This window comes from Grus americana, chromosome Z, assembly GCF_028858705.1.
Source record: "Grus americana isolate bGruAme1 chromosome Z, bGruAme1.mat, whole genome shotgun sequence".
NCBI lineage: Eukaryota > Metazoa > Chordata > Aves > Gruiformes > Gruidae > Grus > Grus americana.
Genome location: NC_072891.1, coordinates 64099749 through 64116350, shown reverse-complemented (window position 1 = coordinate 64116350; position 16602 = coordinate 64099749). Strand labels below are relative to the sequence as shown.

Sequence of the window (16602 nt, the reverse complement as noted above, 5' to 3'; positions counted from 1 at the left end):
ACCTTCTGCATGCTTTCTTTTCTACCTTTCATGTTTGAGTTTTGCCAGGAGCTTCTTGTTCATCCATGCAGACCTCCTGGCGGCTTTGCCTGACTTCCTACTCACTGGGATGGACTGCTCTTAAGCTTGGAAGAGATGATCCTTGAATATTAACCAGCTTTCTTGGGCCTCTTTCTCTCTGGGACCTTATCCCATGGGACTTTTTCAGAGAGGTCTTTGCAGAGGCCAGAATCTTCTCTCCTGAAGTCCAGGGTTGTGATCTTGTTTTTCTCCCTTGTCTCTCCTCTCAGGGTCCTGAATTCCACTGTCTCATTCCACTGCAGCCAAGGCTGCCTTCAGCCTTCACATCCCCAACAAGCCCCTCATTGTTGTACATTGTACCTAAATGATAACTATCTGCTCACATATTTTGAATGAGATTTCAGAATCAAGTCTTCAGAGTTGCTTGTTTTAAGAGAATTTATCATTGCATAAACATAGCTTGCTATCATATCACCCGCAATGGGGAAGAAACATCTCTAGATCAACAGATGAGTGATGATAGTCTTACAACTTTCCATTTTACCATGAAGTCTTCCTGCAAACAATGTCCAATTTGTCATCGTGATAGCTATTAATCTCAACTGGATTTATTTCACATGCCAGTAACGAGGATTTTTTTTTTCTATAAGACATAAATCAACTTGTTCCCTTGTGGGAGCAAAAAGTGAAAAGAATGAAAGGAAAGTTGTAATGGAGTACAAGGGCAACACTTTTTTGTCAAAAGTATCTTAAAATAGAAACTTAGATTTTGAGTTAAATTTCTTTCTACTTTTTTGGTTTTGTTGTTGTTGTTGCCATCTCTGTTGTCGCAGAGCTAAAGATTTTGCCCCCAAAGTGTTATGGTTTGATCATTGCATCTAAATAATGTATTTTATGGAGAGATCGTGTTACGTTGGTCATCCTTTACATTGTTAAATGTGAGCATAGTACCTTTCTTTGCAGCTGCAAAATGAATGCTTTATTGCTTCATATCTCCATCTAGTAGAGTTCTGCTGTAGTATAACAGTACTTTGAGTGTGCTGACACTGCTTTTTAATAGCTGCCATGCTACTTTATATATTTAGATTTTCAGTAGTTTGCTCTAATTAAAGAAATAAATAACAGTGATGAACACCTGTGTTTTACAACAAGTAGAAGAAAGGAGGCAGAATAGAAATATGACGCACCTGGCAATGAATGCATTGCTAAGGACTGGGCTTGCCATGCAGCAGTAGATATATAAAAAAGTCAATATTGTTATTAACAATGACAAGCAAATAATAATTGAGTTTAGCAGAAGGGCATATAAAGAAGAAAGCATAAGTGATAGAGGATGGCTGAGCATGTGACCAAATGAGAGTAGGAATGTGGGGAAAAAAAAAGTAAAGATGGAAAATAAATAAATTGGATAAGTATGTAAGAAGGTAAGACAGACATCTTTCAGTGAGATAAGTGGCACAAGTTGTTCTAGGGGACAGAGAAGACTGAAAGAAAAAAATCTGGAAACTAAATGATTTTTTCCACATCAGTTCTTTCAAATTAAAAAAAATGAACTTATGTATAAGACTGAATTTATTTAGGAGGAAAAAGAAATGCTGAAGTAGAATGGGATTACAGTGTGGGCATGTGATGAAAACCGAAGCATGTGTAGAGGACTGATGGAGGAACAGAATCAATACCAGCAAGGCCGATTTCAAAAGAGTGAGATGATACACAATTCCTGACTCAGACTTCTGCTTTCTTTGGACTACAGTTAGGACATTATGCTCTTTTAATAAATAATATCGAAACTTTCCAGTGGCCTTTTACAAGGAGCAAAAGCTGTAGTATTCCAAGTTTCAGACACTAAGCTTTAGTTTCATGTTTTTTCTTCAGGTTGTGTAAAAGGTAGTGCAAGGGAAATATATTGCAGTATAACAGAATGGAGAAAACTTCAGGGAAATAAATCTCATCCTACAATGGTCCCAGATTTTGCAGAAGAGTTGCTTTCTTCTCTGTTCCTATCAAAGAGCAGTGCTGTGCTGTAGCATTGTTCTTCATCATCAATCTTCTGTATCTGCAGGAGGAAATACCTACAGGTACCCCTGTATGACATCTGTGTGCTGAAGTCACTCTTGGAGATGACTGAACCCAAGCATCCAAAATGCAGTAGAGTCCTGCACTTTGGTGTCAAAGTATAAACATCATCTAAGATTGTGGCCACACCATAGAAAAACAGGGACTCATGTATTTATGCTGTTTGGCAAAAGAGTCAGTAAAGCACATTTTAAGAAGGAACCTAAGGAAGACTTAAAACCTCTGCATGATGGGAATAGTGTGCCATAACCAGAGGCATGTCTGCTAATGCACTTGTTCCAGCACCAACACACTAGTATTTCTTTGTTGTGACCATCTCATATTAATGCTACTGAGGAGCAGCGTAATGCTACTGCTTAGTTTGGATTTTTTCTTTCTTATTTTATTGCTATGTTTTGTTTAAAAAATCATCTTTAAGTGATGCTGAACAGTGTTTGAAGTTTTCTTTGAAACCATATATTGTTGAAAGCTATTATGTTCTCCAAAGTCTTGAAATCTTTCCTTCTTTTATTTTGTCCTTCTTTACCTTTAAAGCAGAGAGGCTTTTATTTGTGTAGAAGAAGACTTTTCTGTTGCCACTGCAGTTTTATTCCCTGTTAGGCCCAAGGGTTTCCATTAGTAGAATGGACTGGAGCAGAAATGATGTGTTTATACCCTTAATGAGAGGTCATTTGTAGTCATTGTGGAAGTGTGGTTTCAAACAAGGTGCAGGATCTCACGTGTTCTGTGCTGGTGTATGGACCTTGTGCTCTGCTGCGTTGTGTGGATTTCCTGAGCAGAATGAGTAGCTCTTGGTTATTTTATGGCAGGCATTTCAATGCCTCCCTCAGAGCACAGCTGTCTACTTGACCTGTTAGGAGTTGTTTGGGAGAGGTGGAACGAGGCACTGACAAGCGGGCAGACCCACCACCCACAGCACCCGCGCTGGTCTGGCAGCCGTGTGTCATCTTTTTGTGCAACTGCCATGTGTGCGAGGCAGTTGGTAGTGTTTATACCATGTGGGATGATTGCTGTCTCCACAAATTGGATTATTCGGGATGAAAATCACACTTTATTACTTACTGCTGTGTGAGTTCTTCTAAATCCTTAGATAGAAGTCTGTGTAAATCGCTGTCACCAGATTACAGGTTTAAAATGACTTGCTTAGAAATCAAAACCTGATCTTGCTGTCTTCTCCAGATGCTCAGTGCCATTTGGTAGAGTTGTGGCCGTTTACAGTAGCTGGGAATCCAGCTCAAAATTAATTGTGCATGTGAGAGAAGATTTGATTAAAGGAAAAGCAGCAGCCTGCATAGCCAGTTTAGCCTGATACAATTTAAAACTCAAGGAGAAAGGTACATATGTAGTAAAGAGCAATAACAATAGCATGTTTTGCATTTCCTAGGCAGTCACGTCTCCAGCATAATCCCTTTATCTCTGTTGGTTTGTTTGTTTGTTTGTTTTACCTGTCAGTCTTCCTGTTTTTTGTTAAGCTCCTCTGGTTTCCTCAGTATGCCAGTCATACTGTCCTATCAGAGAACCCACTCTTGGAGTGGTATTTCCCAGGGTTGTTTCTAAATCCCTACTGAATTTTAAATTCACTGCTGTGACAAAGCACATGCATTTGTTCCATCTTAGCATTTCATCACACCACTCATATTTGCGACCCCAAAACTGTGAAGCATCTGTAGAACTTTGAAGGGCCAAGTGCTGGCATGTCGGTTGGCCTGTCATCGTAGAGTTTCTTCAGCCTGCTAACACATGTGCTGAATTTATAGGATTTTGACATTTGGTTTAATCTGTACTACATTCCAATAATGGATTCATGGATTTAAAAAAAACCAAACGGTGGCATATCATGTCATTTAGAAGCACACAAGCAGAGACAGGGGCTGAAGCCACACGGAACAGTGCAGAAGGGGTGCAGTGGTGGGATTATATGTGTCTGGGGCAGCCAGGGAGAGCTGGCCTGCATCCTGGGCTTTGTTGCAGGTCAGGGTGAAGGGATCGCTTTGTCTAAGCAGAAACTCATGAAGGGCATCCCTGGGGGATATTCCCTGGCTCCTAAGAAGGTGCATGCTGCAACAAAGTAAAGTTGTAGTAGTAGAGCCCCGTATCATGATGTGGGGCTTACACTTGCTGTAGATGAGGTAGGTTTGAATATGTAAATAGGAAAAAAATTCTAAATATTTGGTTTGGCCTGGGAAGAAGAATTCAACTTGTGAGCCTGTGTTTAAAGGCCCAGGTCATTTCATTTTGGTTTATGCTGTTTCTAAATAATAAATCGGTGAGTTTTCTTTGATACAGGTTCTTACATTTTAATGTAGTTTGGGAACATTAATTAATATTTAGTAACATTAAAAGTTCAAGTATTGTGTGCAGCCTTCCAGTACCTAAATGGGCCTACAGGAAAGCTGGAGAGGGACTGTTTATCAGGGAGTGTAGTGACAGGACAAGGGGTAATGGGTTTAAGCTGAAGGTGGGTAGATTTAGATGAGATGTTAGAAAGAAATTCTTTACTGTGAGGGTGGTGAGGCACTGGAACAGGTTGCCCAGAGAAGCTGTGGAGGCCCCATCCCTGGAAGTGTTCAAGGCCAGGTTGGATGGGGCTTTGGGCAATGTGGTCTAGTGGAGGGTGTCCCTGCCTGTGGCAGGGGGGTTGGAACTAGATGGTCTTTAAGGTATCTTCCAACCTAAACCTTTCTGTGATTCTATGTTTCTATGATTGCAGAAGTGGATTTTTGTGTGGAAAAAAATACCACATTGCTTCTCTGAGCATCCTGCATCAGAGACCTCAAACTAAACTCCTGGTATAACTTTTGCAGATTACGGCAAGAGAATGACATGGTTGACTCGGCTCCTCAGTGGGAAGCTGTGCTTCGGCGACAAAAGGAGAAAAACCAGGCGGATCCAAACTACCGGCGATCCAGGCACAGATCTCGATCGTATGTAACCCTTGCCCTCTTTGATGTGAAAATTAAGGCTGCAGTAAGAGCTAGTCAGGAACTCTCTCCAACACCTTGGATGGAGTCCTGGATGGTTTTGTGGCACATTGAACATTAGTTCTGTAATGATGACAGCAGTTCCCCTCTTCTGGGCAGCAAGTCTGTGAAAACATTCAGATTTTGTGTGATAGGTGCGGGCATTTTTATAAAATGTGTGCACATTTGTTTAATCATATAATGGCTGCAGTGTTGTTCCAGATGAGTCCAGCTACTGATGCGTCTGTGTCAAATTACCATTGGCAAGCAGCAGCCAGTGATTTATTGCATCCTGATGTCAGGATTTCCATGATGGAGCTGTGCTGCCAGGTGGTGCCAGTCCTGTTGACAGCCGGTTTTGACATGGTGAAGTCGTCAGCTTCTAAAATTAATTTTCTCAAACTTAAATGAAAATGAAAAAACTAAAATGAAAAAGCTGGTTTCTTTTAATTTGTATTTTTCTTCTAATGGCATGTTTTTGGGGTATAGACACACTGTTTTGTATCATGTTTGTGTCCAGCCTAATCTGCCATCCAAGCAACCAGCCAAAGCAGCGCCAGCATCAGCGTGTGGGGTAGGCAGGGCAGGCAGGGCAGGCAGGGCAGGGCAGGGCAGGGCAGGGCAGGGCACGGGGTGTTGAAGAGTGCCAGGAGGCACTATGAGGCACTGGGAGGGAAGGCAAGAGAGCGCTGTCTTTGAAACTGTATCCCCACCCTCATTGCCTGGCTAACATGGATGAGTTGCTAGCCCTCATGGTGATGGTGTAATGTGTGACCTCTGTAACACGGTTACATAGGTAATTCCCGTTAATGTCTTTTCTTAAATTTACCTTTCATGTTAAGACTTACCGAGAGAAACTGTGTAATGCCTTAAATGATTATTTCATTCATACTGATTGAAACTATAAACCTCATTGAAGTTTCCAGTATTAAAGTCCTCTTGAGCTCTGTTTTCAGTTGTCTGCATTGCTAGAACTCATTTCTGTCTCCAGTTTTGTACTGTACAGTTTTCATTCTTGTATGAGAAATAGAATTTGCTATTAAAATTCCAAATGTTGGAATTTCTACTTTAACTGGCTTTGTACAGACTTGTTCACTTTCAGCTGCACAAAAGTCAAATGTTATTAGGTGTAATTATACAATGATATATTACTAAAAATCAGGAATATTAAAGCTCACTTGTATGGAATCCACAAAACATAGCTGATTAAGTTTGATTTACATTTTTTTACTATATACAGAAAGTGCTGTAAACTAGGAAATGTACTCAGTGAATAATGGTTAGATTAAATTTATAGCCTACTTTTCTTTTTCCCATAGGCCAAGTAAATTTCATTGCTTGGACAGCACGGGCTCCCTCTTGTGGCTAACTTAACTTGTGAAATGACTTATTTTCCAGCACAGTGACATTCTGAGTTATATTTTATTTAAACTACTATTAGCAAAAAATGCAAATGTGTAGCATCTTCCTTAACAAGGAAAAGTCCTAGAGGAAGCAAAGAAATGAAGAAATTCTGAAGATTTTGGATGGGTTCTCATTTCTTTTCCCTATTGTGTTAGCGATGAATATATTCCTCCTTTTTGTCTCACTCTTCAGTTTTTCAGTTTAAAAAAACACAAAACCAAAACAATGAAATAACCCCAAACCTCCCAAGTATGGCAGAGATCCTTAATATATGCAAGTAGGAACTAAAAAAAGTAAAACAGGAATTCCTTTCAAAGTGCTTTAAAAAGAGTTTAGTAAAAGGCATTTAACCACTCACCTGTAGTAGGTTAAAAGAGCATTTATTTAATTTAGTTTGGCCCAGGTGTTTGATTACATGATTGCATGCAGGTCGGAGGGAAGGGAAACACGATTCCTTAGGGTGTAGGGTATGGTTGGTTTTGGTTTTAAATCTGGTCATATGGTCATTTCAATTTGCTCATTTAACAATTGATACAAACCCTTCATTTTAGTAGTACAGATAAGTCTTTCACATTAAGTTCCTTATTGCAGTCAGCTTAATGAGAGGTTCACTTTGGTAGCACAAAGTAATGGCAGCAATAGTTGTTACTGTGCCTGGCAGAGTGCATTTCATTTGTTTGATAATGAGTAATATTTATCATTGGTGGTGGTGAGGTGGTGTCTCCTTGGTCTCAGGAATAAAAATATTTGACAAGAATTTGACCTTTCTGTCTCCTAAAGGAATCAGCAAATAGAGAGAGCTCCCAATTCTAGTTCTACAGGGTTTATTTTCAAGAGTTCATGTAAAACATCTGTGTAGCCAAAGGGCTTTTTTTAATTAAGAAGAATGGCCATTAAAATTCCATGGCTATTTAAATTTACCATTTCTGACTCAAACTGAAATATTAATAAGGGTGCAGATGCAGACACAAAAAATAATGTAGACCTTATTAATCTGTAGAGTTGTTCGAGCTTGTGAAAATGAAATAAAAATAAACAAAAAACCCCCTGGGGACTCATCACTTACTGAGAATTCCCATGAGGTTTCTTGTGCATTAGAGAATCTGATTAGCATACAAATTGTCCAGAAGCTATCGATTCAGATACTGCAATAGGACAATCTGAGTATACATTATATGTCAAGACTGTGCATTCCAAAACAATTCATAGTAAAAAGATGAAAACAAAGTGAAAGAGGGATTGTGATCTGGCTTTAAAGATTTATTAGAAGTATTGCTTTGTTATGGGCTGTTAAGAGCTATACAAACATGAATGTCCTATGCAGTATATGCAATACCTACATTTCACCTTAACAAGACCTTTCTTTTTGTAAGCTTTTCTTCATTTTGCCTTCAAAGGAAGCAGGAACTGGGCCTCTGGAAGGAAAATGCTTTTATTAAGATCCTTTATCATATTTCTGGATATTCTTTTGTGGGGAGTTAATTTGAATAAATTGTGTGAGGTTACTCCAGTATGGTAGAACTTCTTAAACAGATGGAAAATAAATAGTGTCAAGATAGGAATTCATAAAAGCAGCTTGCTCTGAGGATTCATTGTGTTTAACCTTTTTTTTTTTTTTCATGGGATGCCATACTGTTAACCTGATAGTTCACAGCAGTGGCTTCCTTTTAGTGTACTTGCAGGGGTGGAAGGAGGGAGAATGGGAGAGATTGCAGAATTAAATGCCTGGTGTTGGCTGCAGAAAGCAGGAGGCGCAGGTTCTAGAAAATGGAGAAACAAAGATGACTTTTTATTCAGCCACTCTCTTTCTACACTGCCCCACAAATTAATATTTCTTAATGTAGGTTTGGCTTCACATTATGTCTGGTGATATGCAAGACTTAAGGCCACATCCTGAACTGTTGTATTTCCATGAATAAGTAAAAGCCATAAGCTGATGAGATGGATCAGTCGTGTGCACAATACCCTGCTTTGTGGTGATCCTGGGTTTGAGAGCGACCCTGAGGCTTTGCTTCCTCAGGCAAACTAAGGCTTGTAAGCATTACAAAGCCTCCCTGGAGAAGCTGCCGTTTTTCAGGGAGCTTTCACATTCCCCACTGCCTGATTATGCAGCCTCAGAAGAGGATGCCTATCTTCCCAGCCCCAGGGTGAATGCAAGGTTTGCAGCTGCTATTTTGTGAGCAGGAGTTGCATGGAAGGAGAAATCAATTAAAAACTGATGGGTGAAAAGGGCTATTAAATGCCACTGCATACCAAGCTATTGCATCAGGGAGTTAAAACCAGCATGGACAGATGCAAGGAGAGAAGCAGTAAATACAAGAAGGGAGAAGGAGAGATAGGAGAAGTGAAAGTCAGAGAAAATTAAATGCATTGTAATAAACACAAACACACAAAGCCACAAAAAGCTCTGAATGCTGAGAAGAATGGGAGTGCAAGCTACTCGTGGCTATAGCTGTTGCTGTCACGTGGACCTGAGCACTTGGAATGGACCGCAGAGCAGTCCATCAAAGACGGGAATCATCTACGGCAGCTCTGTCATGCTGCCTGGAAAGCCATTGCCACCTTAAAGCCTGAGAAGGTTATGCATTAGTTCACATTAGTCCCACTAAGGAATAACAAATGTAAGGTGGTTTATCACCCTTTTGTCTCTCTGTGGTATTTATAAAGCAGTAAACTAATATTTCCCAGTACTTCTGCATCTGTAAAATCTAAAAAAAAAAAAAAACCCAAACATTTACTGCAATATAGATGTCTCTGAACGTTGTACCTAGGCTGAAGTCTGGAAATGAGCCAAATACAGTAATGGTGAATTAAGAAAAGAGTGAAACTGTTAGTGCTAGAGAACAGTTTGGAATTATTTCTGATACAGCTCTGTTGCTGGGCAGGGGAGAGACGATTTAACAGATGCTAAAACACAGAAGTCTGCTGTCCTCTTCTTCATTTAAATTTGGATTATATCGCTCCAAAAGCATATTTGAACATTATAGGCACTTTTGTTTAAGGAAAAAAAAGCAAGCTGTATGATCTGATGATGTAAGACTTGATCTTTGAGAAACTGTGACTTCAGTGGGAGCATTTATACATGCTGAATCTGTCTAAAAGTTGCATCCCCTCACATCTCAGATGGTGTGGAACAGTCTAGCTGTTGGATCTGAGTTTATATAATCCCAGTGAAAAGAATTATAAAGAATTATCTGATCTCTCCATGCAAACGTAGTCCCTGCCACTGTGTAAAATGCTTATTTAATCTATTACTCTGCGTGGGTTTTGGTGAATTATAGGTGCAACTTCAGCAACAGCAGTGGTTTTGCACTAACCCTGCAATAAAATAGGATAAGAAAAGTAAAAATAAAGGAGATCTAGTTTGGAAACAGTATCTTCTGTAATTCAGTGGAAAATGTGAGGCATGCCATTGAGGCTTGCTTTACTACCTCTCTATATCTGCAATGGGGAAGTTACAATTTTGGCCAAGTACTTTCCCTGTGAATGAAATATTTGTACATGTGAGTATGAATGGTTGCTGGTTTGGTTTGTTCATTGTTGCTTTTTTTTTTTTTTTTTGTCCTGGACATCACAAAGGTAAATGAAGTGAGCAGAAAGCCTTCCTGGAAGTGACCAGAAAGTGAGAGATTGTACTGTGATCGCAGCTGAGCAATGGGTCCTCTTCACTGCTGCGCACCGGGAATGGCCGGGGTTACTGGTGTGTCAGCCTGGTGTGGACTGTCCCCCTTCCTGCCCACAAAGGGCCAGAGGAGACATGGGACATTGCTGAGGGCCTTTTACAAAAGTGTTCCAAAACACGTTGTCCTCAGCTGGATACGGGGTGGCAGTAGCTGGGAACTAAACTGTTTCGAAAAGTTCTGCTGGCATTTATATTTTATGCATACTCTTGCTGAAGGCTAGTGGAACATGAATTGTGATTGAGAGCCTGTCATTCAAGAAATGACTTTTCAGTTGAAATAAAGCAATTAAGTTAATGCATTTCCTGATACCACAAACCTTAACATTGAAGTCATTGGTGGATTATATTTACCGTGATTTCTTTGCAGGGTCTGTACTGTTAAGATTTATTTGAACAGCAACATGTAAGATGATGGTTTTCACAGTTCTGCCTTTGTTGTCTTTATTGGTAATTATAGGAGAAGCCCAGATGTACAAGCTAAAGAAGAACTGTGGAAACATATTCAGTAAGTATGGTCCTTGTAAGGTCCAAGTGACTGCTTGGTTTGCCTGTAATGTAGTTACTCACTGTAGTTATAGCTCTGCACTGTGGCTATAAAGCATTACATTCTGATTTAGTTATGTGCCACAGTAAACTATGCGGGTGTTAATGACCTACTATTTGTAGAAGATAGTGCAGATCACTGAATGCATTAAATACCGATGACCATTGTATGTAGATGAATTATTAAAGAAGAATACAGCATCTTAGAGATTTATTCCTCTGTGGCTTCCAAAATGTCCTTGTTTGTAATACTGACATTTTTAGGATAAGGCCCAATATGCTATACAACTACCAGTTAGGAAGATAGTTAGCTATTCCGAAGCATGTTCAGTATACACAACATTCATATATATTGTGAAGCAAAAGACCAGATTAGCAGGGAGGTGAGAGGAAGGTGGAACAGGATGCGACATGCAGTTGAAGTAATCATGGTGAAGTTAGACACATTTCTTAATAGGTTTCCTATTTTGATGTCAAGATAGCTTCAGGGCTGACAACAGCTTGTTTCAGTAAATCTTTTCAGCCTAATATAATAAAAATAAGAATGGTTTTGCAGTTGGTAGCTACTGTTACATTTTTTACTTTGCCTAATCCTTTCTAGGAAGGAGCTTGTGGATCCATCTGGCCTGTCTGAGGAGCAATTGAAAGAAATTCCATACACTAAAATAGAGTGAGTTTATGTCAGAATTTTTCTTTGCAAATATAAAGGCCCACTTTTCTTGTTTTATTGTGAACTCTGTCATACTGAAATAGGAGTGGGTTTACACATAATCTCTAGGCTTTTATCTACTCCAAATGCCCATCTAGGATGGGTTGGGTGAGGCTACTTAATAATTTTAAAACCCAGTATTTTTCCAAAACATGAAAAAAATCATATCTCTCTCCTACACACTCATAAACCTGCTAAATGTCTGTATGTCCTGCATGTCTCCCTGTGCCATTCATCAATCTGTTTTATGGTGTATACTACAGAATCAGAGAGAACTGAATGCAAACAAGCAAATCCATTTATTTCCTAAACATATGCTTCCTTCTGAATTTTTATTCTGATCATCTAAGGCACTGTTTGACCTTTTCAACCCCTTTCCTTGCTTGTCACAGGCAGCTGCCAGGGCATAACTATTTCCTTAAGATCCAACATTTATTTCACTGTGATAATTGCCCAGGTGGGATGCCATGTGTCAGTGTTAGCAGCTGCATGTGGCAGAAATGGGATCTCGGTTTGCATTATAATGTACTTCCACAACACCACTAAACAGAAAAGGCTGATGTTAAAGCTGTATTTATTAATGCATTGTTTAGTAAATAGTTTAATTCTCAAATATGGGCATGCCAGTTTGTGACCTTTGCACTTTTAAAGCACTGAATTCCAAGTACAGACTCATAAGAAAAGCATCAGCCTTTTAAATTCAGCCAATGCAAGAAGCCGTCTGTTATACTTTAATAAGAAATGGGAGGATTTCTCAGTCTGCAGTTGAATTTATGTTTTTGCCAAAGATCTGGCTTACTAACCTACTGTTATGAATTCTGTGTCTCTCTTAGGACTCAAGGCGACCCAATCCGCATTAGGCATTCACATTCCCCTCGAAGCTACCGTCAGTATAGGCGGTCCCAGTGCTCTGATGGTGAAAGATCTGTCCTGTCTGAAGTGAAGTACGTGAATATGGTTATTAGCAATGGGCTGGTTTAGTGTGGCCCAAAAGTTATGCAGAGATTATGGTTAGATTCGTTGTGGCATAAATGTGGTTGGTTGCTGGCCTAGGATTCAGGCAGCCCTCTAAATAGTAGGTCTTCAGAGCTAAATGACTCAAACAAGTACAAAAACATTTCTGCTCTATTCTGGGCCACAGAGGCTTGCTTGATCCACTCAGAAGGGGGAAAAACTGAAAAAGCCAAAATAAACCTGTATTGCTCTTCAGTGGTAGGTCATGAAGTTGTCTAAGGGCTGAGAACTCATGAGTTGCTATCCAGATACCTTCATTCTTAATAGAGTTAAGATGTCATCTGTATTAACTCTGTAACTGGTTTCGCAGGAACTCTAGTACAACCTTTTTCAGTAATGGGTGTACTTATGAATGGAAAAGTGACAGCCCTGTTCTCAGTTTTATTAAGGCCTTAATTATCAAAAGCAGTCCCCTGATGATATCACCCACTTGGGAGGCCAGTTTTAGCTGGATGGCACCCTGAAGGAGGTGTGGTGCAACCATGATTTCAGGTGAGATTCATCTTGCATGAAGTTGGGCTGCCTCTGTAGATCAGGAGGAGACAGGCCCCTTAAGAAGGGATGGGATGACCTATGTACAGGTGCCCACTGACAGCTTTTGGATGTCTAAAGTCAGGTGATAAGCCTTTTGGATTTTGCCTTTCAGATGTAGCTGTCTGGGTCAGTTTCATTATTCTTCCTCTGCACAGCTATAGTTTACTTCATTATAGCAATATCCACTTTATAATACTGTAATTTCAGTGCAAAAACTGATCTGGTGCCTCCACTGCCTGTTACACGATCTTCAGATGTGAAAGGTCCCACCATCCAGTTGACTCAACAGGTTAGTAATTGTGCATCCTTTACAATTTTCCTTTTTTGGAGGGAGAAAGGTGGGGTCTAGTGCTTTAATTAAATTAGACCTTTGTTTTTCAGTGAAAATTAGAGCTGGCTGAGATTTGTTTCAGAAGCCATGTGACTTGAAATTTTACATTTTTCTTATATTTACACTTTGTTTGTATTTCCAAATATATGTAGTTCTGTAGCATATGCCCTTGTGAACATCTGCTTCTGCTACTGGAGGACTCAGATTTCCCAGTTTGATGCTTCCTTAAGATGATACCCTGTTTTCCACAGAAGGAGAACCAACTTTCACAATTTCTTAAAATATGCAGGTGTGCTTGGGACACAGTTGTAATCACAACCTGCTATCATGTATTTGCCTCTTCTTAGAGGTTGTCTTAAGAGTTTTGTTGCTTGGGCTTGAAGCATTGCTTTTTTTTTTTTTCCCCCGAATGCTGATTTTTTTTTTTTTTACATTATTGAAAGCTAAAAAGGATAGAACTTGTCTTTTTAAATGTATTCACTGGCTTTCATCATACATTATGGTACCGTATCTTTCAGCTTTGATACGTTTATTAAGGTCAAAATGTGAGAAGTAAATTATATTCAAAAAGCACTTGCAGGTCTGTTGTACAAGCACACAAAAGGAAAGCCAAAACATGTAAGGGAGAATTCTAGATACCTAACTTCCCACACCAGTCATCATGTCTGTTAATCTGGCATGTGGATATACCAAAACTGCATGCTGATCCTGTATGTAGTGTGGAAACTGCACAGAATACAACCAGCAAAATATGTCATATTTTATCTTATAAGCAGCTAGAGCAACTTAAGCTTGAACAGTTCTAAAACAATAAAGAGATACTTTTCACTTTAAGGCTAGCTGACACACTACCTGTTCTTTGATAGGAATTAAATTCAAGGATATTTGTTTTCCTGCATGTGATGGAAACTGAAAAAGATGAGCTGTCCTTGATGTTTCTGTAAGGACTTGCTCCACCAGTGAAGGGGAAGTTGGTATACTTGAAGCTAAGCACATGTACATGCTTTGTAGAAATAGCTAACTTGTGTGATTGAGTCCTGTTCAAAATTCACATTGTCTTATTTCCATTCGTATCCAATACAACATGGCTTAGATTCATGCCCTGGAAGGAATTAATGCTACAGTGGTCAGTGTACACAAACACCTTTCAGAAGTTCCCTCTGCCCCCTTACAACAGTGGCCATGAATTCCTTGTGAGAGCTTGCTTGCAGTGTTTTGCTAAATATCAAATAATTAGTCGTGGCATTTTCTGAATAGGGAATATAAATCCAAATAGCACAGAGAGGCAGCAGCTGGCAGGGGAGAGAGGAGGCGAGAAGGGGGGGAAAAGTTCTGTTTGATCAAATAAATGTACAGACTTTAATATTCCTGGTGTATGTTTGTGTGTGTATATATATATATACACACATATAATTTGCTATATCCTTTGCCTAAGGCTGTCATAGCAGCAGTTATCAAAATACAGTATTTACATTCTGCTATATCTTTTCAACAATATGTTTTAATTTGTTCCCTTCAGAGACAGAATGGATCTAAAGACAGTCTAATAGAAGAAACATCGCAGCTATCCACTAATGTCGATGGAAAACCCACCACTAAGATCATAAAAACTGTACAGGCGTCACGCTTCAAGGTGGAGACTTGACTGCTGTAACTGAAGATGGTGAATGGATTTTATTCTTTGGAAACTGAGAATTTGAGTGTAGGTAAAAGGGAAGGAACTGAAGTCGACGTGGTAGCAATTTCTTCAGGACACTCAGAAGCGCAGCCTGCTTGCTGGGAAGGCCAAGCAATGCTTTTATCACCTACACCATCCTAGTGGTGTGACTGATTGAGAAGCTGCCTGATTAGACAACCAAAAAGAAGTCTTAGTAAAACTGAATGATCAGCAGTTACATTTCCAAAAAATGAACACAAAAAAATTGCTGCAACAAAACAGGCTTTATGGTCTGCTCTGTAACTGAATAGCCTTTTTCCAAAAAATGACTGTTAACTGACATGATCAGGACCAGATGCTTCAAGAGAAGCAAAATAGTCATATTTTTGGCCAATTGTGCAATACAGTGTGATATGGGGAAAATTATCTTCACAATTTTATATGGGGATCAACTTATGTCCTGAGACATAAGGACTGATAGCTCTTACAAGGTTTATTTTAGCCTAGCAGAAGAACAGATGTTTGTGTTGTTAATACAAATGTTGACTCAACCCGTTTTAGCTCAAAAATAATAGACTTGGTAACACCCTGTAGCATAGAGTTCCAGAGGTGATACAGACTTAACTTCCCTTGGCAGTTTTAAGTGTTCTCAATTTTGAATGCCCTTTTATCTAGAGGGACTATTTAATTGAACATTCCATGCCATAGAAATACATCTATCACCTTATAGTAAACCACACTGGAAAAAAAAAAAAAGTATGTACTGACCCACCGTATTAAGACTGCTTAGCAAGGCACTTAAGTACTGGTTAAATGAAACTTGTAGAGTAGGATTTAAGCAAATAGCCTTTTTCTTTTTCACTAGATTAGCGAAGTCTGCCTTAATCTCTTTTCATATGAAATAATCAATGCTAGTACCTTCTGATACTTTTCTCTGAGCCATTTCTATGATGATAAAATGACAAAGGCAGTATTTCAGGTATGATAATTGCAATTTTTTTTCTATTTTCACAGTAGAAGTAGTAAGTTTTAATGATGCTGCACATTGAGTGGGTTATCTTCTAGTACGTATCTGAAGTGATGCCTAGCTCTTCTCCTGTCCTATCACTTTGTATAAATAGCTGAAAGTCGTTCCTCTGCCTCCCATTTGTCCACAGTCGGCACACACATGAGCCTTCTGGTGTTGATAACTTAGTACTAAGAAGCTTAGCAAAATCTTTGTGTTGTGAAAGTAACTCTTGCTAAGTGTAATCCCCAAATTAAATATTGAATTTGTCAAACTGCCTTGGAAATAGCTGTAGTAGCTCATGTGCCTTTTTACATCTGTCCTCCTTAAACCTGACCCCCCCACTGCCTTCAGTGATTTGCAGTGATCCTGTGTATTCTACCCCTAGCAATGCCATACCAGGGGACTGCAGCCCTGTCAGGAAAACTGTATTGTTTGAGAAGTGGAGTGAGCATAAGGCATCTAAGTTATGCTTTACAAGAGGCATGGGACTACTAATACATGGAGAATTGAAACCTTGTATGATGTGTTTTACTTTCCACTTCACTTTTTGATTCTTTGTTTCATGATCTGAGGTGGTCAGGTGGATTCTACTAGACAGGGTAGTAGCCATACAGTTTGTATGTTCCCATCACAGTATGGATTGGTCTGCAGATTGGGAGTTG

General features: G+C 39.4%; 1 protein-coding gene across 3 annotated transcripts in view; it reads left to right on the top strand.

Annotated features, from left to right (window-relative positions):
- The window catches only part of EPB41L4A (erythrocyte membrane protein band 4.1 like 4A), a 144258-nt gene extending 128758 nt beyond the window's left edge, over nucleotides 1-15500 (top strand). For all 3 annotated transcript variants that reach the window (XM_054810160.1, XM_054810158.1, XM_054810159.1), the window contains 6 exons: nucleotides 4902-5021; nucleotides 10601-10648; nucleotides 11288-11356; nucleotides 12229-12339; nucleotides 13151-13232; nucleotides 14794-15500. In XM_054810160.1, the coding sequence (XP_054666135.1) occupies nucleotides 4902-5021; nucleotides 10601-10648; nucleotides 11288-11356; nucleotides 12229-12339; nucleotides 13151-13232; nucleotides 14794-14919 (556 nt within the window). In that variant the 3' untranslated portion in view covers nucleotides 14920-15500. The remainder of the gene's footprint in view (nucleotides 1-4901; nucleotides 5022-10600; nucleotides 10649-11287; nucleotides 11357-12228; nucleotides 12340-13150; nucleotides 13233-14793) is intronic.
- Nucleotides 15501-16602: the final 1102 nt, after the last annotated feature.